The sequence below is a fragment of the Halichondria panicea genome, chromosome 6 (assembly GCF_963675165.1).
Source record: "Halichondria panicea chromosome 6, odHalPani1.1, whole genome shotgun sequence".
NCBI lineage: Eukaryota > Metazoa > Porifera > Demospongiae > Suberitida > Halichondriidae > Halichondria > Halichondria panicea.
The window spans coordinates 1,581,969-1,589,645 of NC_087382.1; the positions used below are offsets into that span (position 1 = coordinate 1,581,969).

General features: G+C 39.3%; 1 protein-coding gene across 1 annotated transcript; it reads right to left on the bottom strand.

Moving 5' to 3' along the window:
* Positions 1 to 5,788: 5,788 nt before the first annotated feature.
* On the bottom strand, positions 5,789 to 7,172 carry LOC135337029 (uncharacterized). The gene is made up of 5 exons (XM_064532925.1): positions 7,014 to 7,172; positions 6,842 to 6,916; positions 6,551 to 6,694; positions 6,272 to 6,421; positions 5,789 to 6,010 (listed from the first exon to the last, which is right to left on the bottom strand). The coding sequence occupies exons 1-5, from the start codon at positions 7,035 to 7,037 to the stop codon at positions 5,948 to 5,950; spliced, it is 456 nt and encodes a 151-aa protein (XP_064388995.1). The 5' UTR covers positions 7,038 to 7,172; the 3' UTR covers positions 5,789 to 5,947.
* Positions 7,173 to 7,677: the final 505 nt, after the last annotated feature.

A 7,677-nucleotide genomic window follows, 5' to 3' on the forward strand; every position in this document is an offset into this window, starting at 1 on the left:
AATAGTTTTCATATCATGGTTGAATCTAGCCTCGATCCCAGGCCGAGGCTAGGTTGAATCTTGACCTAGGAATCGAGACATGCTTTTACGGTGGAATGAACTCGCAAGCAAAAGTAACTCTTCTAATCATTTTGAGCAAGTACTTTGACTCACTTGCAAAGCTCTTCTTGAAATATCCTGACGGTTCAACCAAGACTGTTTGGTTGTTTGATGGTAACGTGCAATACTTCACTCCTAATCACATCCCTCAGTTTGTTGCTGCTATCATAATTCTCATTGCTGGTGGATTGTTCACTGTACTGCTCTTCTTTGGACAATGGTTTCGAACATGTTCCAAGGTTATGACATGGACCAATAACACAAAGTACAATGGCTTCATGGATGTATACCATGCTCCATTCACTCCCAAGCATCGCTACTGGGTGGGACTGCTCCTGTTTGCTCTCATTGCTCATAATCTAGTAGCTGCCATGGCTCCAGACACATCTCTCCCTGAGTTGCAGTTGGACTGATATCATTGAACAACCGAGTGTACAAAAAGCAACTCAATGAATATCTAGATTATACTTAATGTCAGCATTCTATCCATCGGAACTTCCTATGTTGCTGAAACACACCGACAACAAGAAACACTGACTATTGTTTCAATGTCTATAGCTTTCATTCTCTTTGTGACAATCATCAGCTACCATTTCCACCGCTTCATACTAAAGAACACCAAAATATGGCTCAAGATAAAACAAGTCACAAATAACTTGTTCACTGGTGTTGCAGACAAAAAGAACGGACACCCTAACAACGCCATGCATGGTAATTCATCAGCTGGCAGCCAATGATGATGAAGATGATCAACTTAAAGCTGAACAAGTAAACATTGTGGACCCACCACAGGATCAGCTGAGAGAGCCTGCCCTGGACGTACTAGCCCCCCTCATCACAGAGGACTACAGAAGACCAGCCCCTCCCCCTCAAAGAGTTACCGTCGTCCTGTTACGCACACAGAAATTGGCCCCATACGCAATGAAGTGTAAACCGTGTCTTATTTACATAGCTGCATGAGGTATACTTTTATACAACTTAAAATAATGTTTGTAGACAATGCATGATCTGTATAATAGTTCCAACATGCAGTTAGCTACTGTTATTGGCAATTATTGTTACTAGAGAGAATTTTTGTAGAGTCAAAAATGGTTGAGCTACGTGTATTGATTGTATACTTATTTCGATTCCCACAAAAAGAGTTTACACTACATATGGCATTAATTTTGAGGTCAATTACGGTATAATAATATGAAAAAAGCATTCATTGTTCATGCCGACAATAATGATCACAAGACAAAATTATATAATACCGTTACATAGTGTATATAATCCCATTGCTATGCTGTTGCTATGTGCAATATGCACCATAATGCACTGAATCTTATATTCTGCACTGAATCTCATATTCTGCACTGAATCTCATATTCTGCACTGACCACAAAGCCTTGAGGGATTTAATGATATACATGGCATTCTTACAAAAAAATTAAATGCCACATAGCACATGCAGGCTTACAGTATATCTATAGGTTTGTCCAGTTCTTTACTGTCTGCTTGAACAGTCCTAGGACACAATCACTGCGTGGTTGGAGGCATGTCAGAGTTGAGAGTGGCTTTTTTCATTGAGGTGGGCTGCTCGAGTTGCTCTGTAGCTTTGCCTTTGGGGTGGGGCTGTTTTGCAGCAGTAGCGTAGGGAAGATAGTGTTTTTGCAACATTCAGGGGGTGGGGCTGCTTTACTCTTGTAGCGTCAAGCGAGGAGCCCAACGTTTTGTGACAGTAATCTGAACGGTCAGATACTGGTGTCTTTGAACAGAGATGCAAGCAGCTGCATGTGACTAGTCTCTTTCAGTAATTTTTGTAGAAGCTGTGGTGTATTTTGTGTTACTATAGGGATATAAACTAGTTATAACACATGCACTCGGGATGCATCATGGTGTATATTGCACTCAGCCCTTGGGGCTGGCGCCCTCGTGCTTCAGTGAAATATACACCATACAATCCCTTGTGCCCATGTTATAACTATTACATATTCCTACTATGATAATACATAGCTATACATGTACTCAGAAAAATTATAATAGGTGAGCTATTATGTGTATACATGCAGAATTAATCCATTTTTTGATAAGCTAGACAAATGAATGCACAAGTTTTATCGGTTGGGATGATGCAAATCCGATCACGAAGAGCAACCATGTGAGAGCAGTGACTACAGCCAGGACCAATCCAATCTAACATGGTATATAGGTGCATGCTAACTTTGACGTCAAAATGATCAGCATGCATGAAAGTATATTTTAGCTGTAATAATTTTATTATACGTAGGAGTAATAGAATTCAATGTTGCATTCCTATACTATATCACTCCTTACTACAGCTAAAATCGCACCGAGGCATAATTACTGGTAAACTGCTTTATACAAGCAGCTAACTTCAATGTCAGACATTTAATAGCTATGCTGGTACAGAAGCAATAGAATGCAACAACATGCATGCACCTTTCTTGCAGTCCTTCCAACATCTTATTGCAGAGCGCAGTAGAAGCAGCAGAAGTATTCACTCAGTCAGTAGTGAACAGCATGTGAATTGTGAGACACTCTCCAAAAGGAATTGTTTTATAGAAGCAACAGGCTTCATCTCCACTAGCCTCGCACTTTTTCCTCTTCCTTTCTTCATTTATAGAGGCCTGTGAAGGAGACTACATCTCCACCTCACCCAGATAGGAACGCTGAAACAGTTTGTTCTTAAGACGACCTTTCCCTAATTCAATACAGCAAGACAACTGAAAGAGTTTGTTTTAAAGACAATCTTTACCTAATTCAATACAGCAAGCCACTGAAAGAGTTTGTTTGAAAGACGATCTTTACCTAATTGCGCGTTGTTGAACACAAGGATTGGAAAATGATATAGTAATACCCCAGAGACAGAACTCGCTACCCTCCCACAAGTATTCTTGGCACATAATGTTAACCTTACGCTTTTTGTGAAATGAATGACCTCAACTAATATCATACAGTACAGTATAAAACTATTGTAAACCCTAGAGGATTGTTCGCAAAAATAAGATCGCAAAAAACTATGACCTCAATTATGATCACAATCCTTGTCAAGTATCAAATTTTCTGCATGTTTTGACTATATGCATGATTAGACGGGTTACACAGCATACAGTGTGCACATTTTGTATACAATAATTATAGTGGTATAATTATATAGGGCATGGTGTGATGATGAGAGACAGATAGTGGCAAGGCAGCCTCCTATCAGTGCATGCATCATCCGCGTGTCATCCGCGTGTCTTTAACACACACATTCCGAACTTTGACCTAAGGAATGTGTGTCCTCTGGGGTAATATACTGTATTATGCCTACTATAATGGTGTGGCATGTACTGGGTGTGAGAATGTTATGCATATGTCTGCATGGGGTTTAAAAGGAAACACGCCCTCAATATAATTATGTACAATTGAATTTTAAGAGAAATAGTATAGAAGTGGCCTTTGTTGTTTTCTGCCAAGCATGTAATTTAGGTGCTGGCTTCGAGCACTTCATGCATAGAAGTCCGTATCATCATCACACTAGTCTGTACATAATTAGAGAGAGAGAGAGGGAGTACAATATAAACCTCTGACTTAAGAGCAACCATGTGAGCTAGCTAGAGCAGTGACTCCAGTCAGGACAAATCCAATCTATAATCCAATCGTGACATCAAAGTTAGCATGGAGATGCACGCTAACTTTGATGTCACAGTCACATGCATGGATCCGAAGTAGATTTGAGTATAGTACATAAGCAGCAATAGAATGCAACGCCTTTCTTTATTTTCTGTCCAATATTTTATTCATGGCAGAGTAGTTAGTATAAAAATTATATAGACAAGTTTGCAGCCTATAATTAATTATTGTGTGAAACACTCTCCAAAACTATTAATTTTTATTTATCCTCTGATGTCATATAACAATGATAAGATTTAAGTAATAGCTCTCTACAAAAGTGTACTGCCCTTATAATCGCTCTTGATCTAACCATCTCTATGACATCACATCATGGTCAGGCAGTGGGAGATCATATAGATTCTATGATCTCCCACTGCCAGACCATGATGTGATGTCATAGCCCACCACAATCTCGCAATCACTATAATAGTCCCCACACAATTTTTGACCTATGATCAGTATTGTAACTGACAGTGTCACTCACTGTGACATTATAATTATGGCTACATATGACTCATGCATTGGTATACCCATGCACATGCACAACGTACCACAAACTGGATCATCGTGACTCATGCATCGTGACATGTCAGCATCAAACTGCATCATCGTGACTCATGCATGTGACATGTCAGCATCTAACTGCATCATCGTGACTCATGCATCGTGACATGTCAGCATCAATATTAAATTAGTGTGGTTGCACATGATCAAAGCAGCATTACACTAAGAATGAATGGTTTATCACATTATTATTAGATAACATAATTCTCTAACTTGTGCATGCATGGGAGGACAGCTAATCCAGGTCAGTAAAATGTTATAATTATGATCTCACAGCTTCATGCTTTTACTCCCAACAGGATGTTTAAGCTCCCAACAGGATGGCCATGTACAAGTACAACTAATCTTCTGGGAACCACGTCTACCACAATAGGTCATGCCATTATGTGGTTGATGGTGCCAAACTTCCCTGGCTAGGTGCGTGGTATATGTATATGTTGCTAACACAAGTGCATGCTCGATTGACTAGCAAAAGTATAGTGAAACAGAAAAGAGTGCAGCATCCATTAAACAGTGAGTTTAAAGCAGGGGCGGATCCAGGGGTGGTTTTGAAGGGCTGAAGCCTGAAGCCCCCCCTTTTGAAAACTACCTATGTATTGCTAGTCTAGGCCGGAATTCCGACCTGACCAATCAGATCAAGGATTGAAGGAAAAAAGAATGACAAGAAGCGTATGCGTTCTCTATACAGTAGGACGTATTTATAGCTAGCGCTATAGTCAGTGGCTATATACTGTTATAGCCAGTCAAGGATCTATAGTTAGTTGAGCTGACTGCAACTAGTGCTGTGCAACCTTAGCAACGTTCTTGGAGCAAGCCAAACAAAAATTCATAGCTGCTAGTCAAGCATTCGCGGTTGACCTTTTGCATGCAATTGGTTTTGACACTGACGTAATGACAATTAACATTCCATTGTGGAATGACTAAAGTGCTCAGACTGACTCTCCAAGGCAGGCTGATTCATGAGACTATAGCACTCTATAATTATGATGCCCATGTTTGTAGTAAAATATAAGGAACCATGGATAACTTAACATATTATAGAGATCATATAAAATGTGTTACTGATGGTTGCACCCGCTTCAGTTTCAACAATAAACTCTCACTGTCAAAGTCAATATTACAGAGCAAGTAAACACTTTTACCTCGTGCAATCGTATGATTGGAACTTAATTGCATGATGTCCATGCATGCATGCATATAATTATAGCAGCGCACCATTATTATACTCACCCTAGCTCTATAACTATATCACTATATACTTCTGGGAGTATACTTTAAATTAACTCAGTCAGACAACCCTGCATGCCATGCATCTATACTTATACCATGCACTTATGATGTGCATGCTCATATGCTAGCCTCGATCCCAGGCCGAGTTTTCGCTTTTATAACGTGTACGATTATAAAAGCGAACAACTACTGGGATCGAGGCTAATGCTCATGCATATAATTATGGCAGAGAAAGTTGAGTTTTGAATAAGGTTCATTGCATGTCAGTAAACATTATATGACACAATTAATTGTTGTATTCTATTATTACAGTTCACTAACTATAAAAGTCAATAAACACAATCAGGTACACTCACAAGTCACTTTTCTGACTTTGTTTTTTTATACTGCATGGTTAATTGCTGCTGCTGCCGGCTTCAGGAACTTCATAGAATGTCCATAACATCATCTGACTAGTCTGTGTATATATATAATTATAGAGGGGGGAGTACAAAATAAACAGGTGTGCAGTGATGACATGTATCCCTCTGGCTCTCAGTGCATGTATCTGCTAATCAGCATGCATGGATAATTACGGTTAAATTAATAGTCAAATTGTGTGGCACATATATACAGTATATTATAGTGCACACATTTTTGTTCATTAATGTTAGTAAAAACACTTCTATATGCATGCATGCATAATTATTATACTGCATGCACGTATACATGTACTCACCCATGACAGTGTGCCTAGTAGCGCACCAGCAAACTGGAGGTTCAGAGGATGGCTCACTAAACCAGAACCAGAACTGGAGACTAATGCAATTCCATTGATGTATAAGATCATTCCCAGACAGAGAAGAAACAGAACACTGAAAAATGTTGTCTGAAATAAACTGTTAAGGACCACAGTGTATATTGAAGACTATATATAATTATTTATGCATGCATGGGTCTATAATATATATTCGGGCAAAGTAACTAATATTATAGGTCTTATAATTATAACGGATACAATGGTCCCGATAATCTTAGCCACAGATCCTGATACACCAAGAGCATGAACCACTCCCAGCCCAATGGTTGGAATGCCCAGCAGGGAGATGATAAAATGGGGGAAGAACACAGAGCCTTGTGCAGCAGGTATACCTGAGAAATTCTGCAACAGAAATAACCATGCATGTATGCATTAACTTTAATATTAGTACATGAGCCATGCCACAGTATATAGCTCAGCTGCGTCCTATTACATTGCATGCACGATAATTATAGATACAGTGTAGCAAGCTATATACATTGTATATACCGGGGCGGCCAATCCAAATCCAATCACGAAGAGCAGCCATGGGAGAGCAGTGACTCCGGCCAGAACCACTCCAATCTAGCATGGCAAATTATTTATAGCATGATATATAAAAATTAGAACTTAAGAAGCTATGATATATAGCTGAGGAGCAATAGAATGCAACAAATGATACCTTTCTTGCTAATCCTGCCAACATTTTTATTGCAGAGTCCAGTAAAAAAGGTAGCAGGAAATATTCAGTCAGTAGTTTTGTAGCAATCAAATTAATAATTGTGAAATACTCTCCAAAAACATTGTTTTTATAGAGGCCAGCGCTAGCGCATCACTCCCTGATGTCAACCCACCTCCTAAATAATAGAAGTTAATTTAGCGATCTCTACCAAATATTTATCAAGAGAGCCTAGCTTGATTCCAGGCCGCTCTCAATTGTGAGAGGGGCTGGGATCGAGGCTATTATCAAGAGTTCATTATCTTGTGCACATGTGAGTCTTGGATCCAGTGGCATTATCCCTGTGTTAAAAAAACCCATAGTAACCTGAGGAGATCTGATTCTCTTCATGCATTTGCTCCTGTATTTTATCTGCGTGCAACAGCCATGCATGCAAGAGGATTTTTGGCTACGTTATACATGGTAAAGATGGTGATGATTGTGATGTCATATTGCCCATCACAATCATGCAGGTCCAATAGCCCACACATACTATATACACTGATCACGACCATGAATTGATATCATGTGTACTCTAGCTATACTAGCTACGTACTCTGCCACATGAGATAATTATATGACCATAATTATATTCATGAGAACCTTGACCTATGACGTGTACACTTTG

What these genes read in the sequence shown, in the direction of transcription:
- LOC135337029 (XM_064532925.1), bottom strand. Translation starts at nt 7,037, where the DNA reads ATGTTGGCAGGATTAGCAAGAAAG. An exon ending in GATTTGGATTGGCCGCCCCG is followed by an intron (nt 6,695 to 6,841) that starts GTATATACAATG and finishes TTTCTGTTGCAG; the next exon opens with AATTTCTCAGGTATACCTGC. An exon ending in TACTAGGCACACTGTCATGG is followed by an intron (nt 6,011 to 6,271) that starts GTGAGTACATGT and finishes ATATATACACAG; the next exon opens with ACTAGTCAGATGATGTTATG.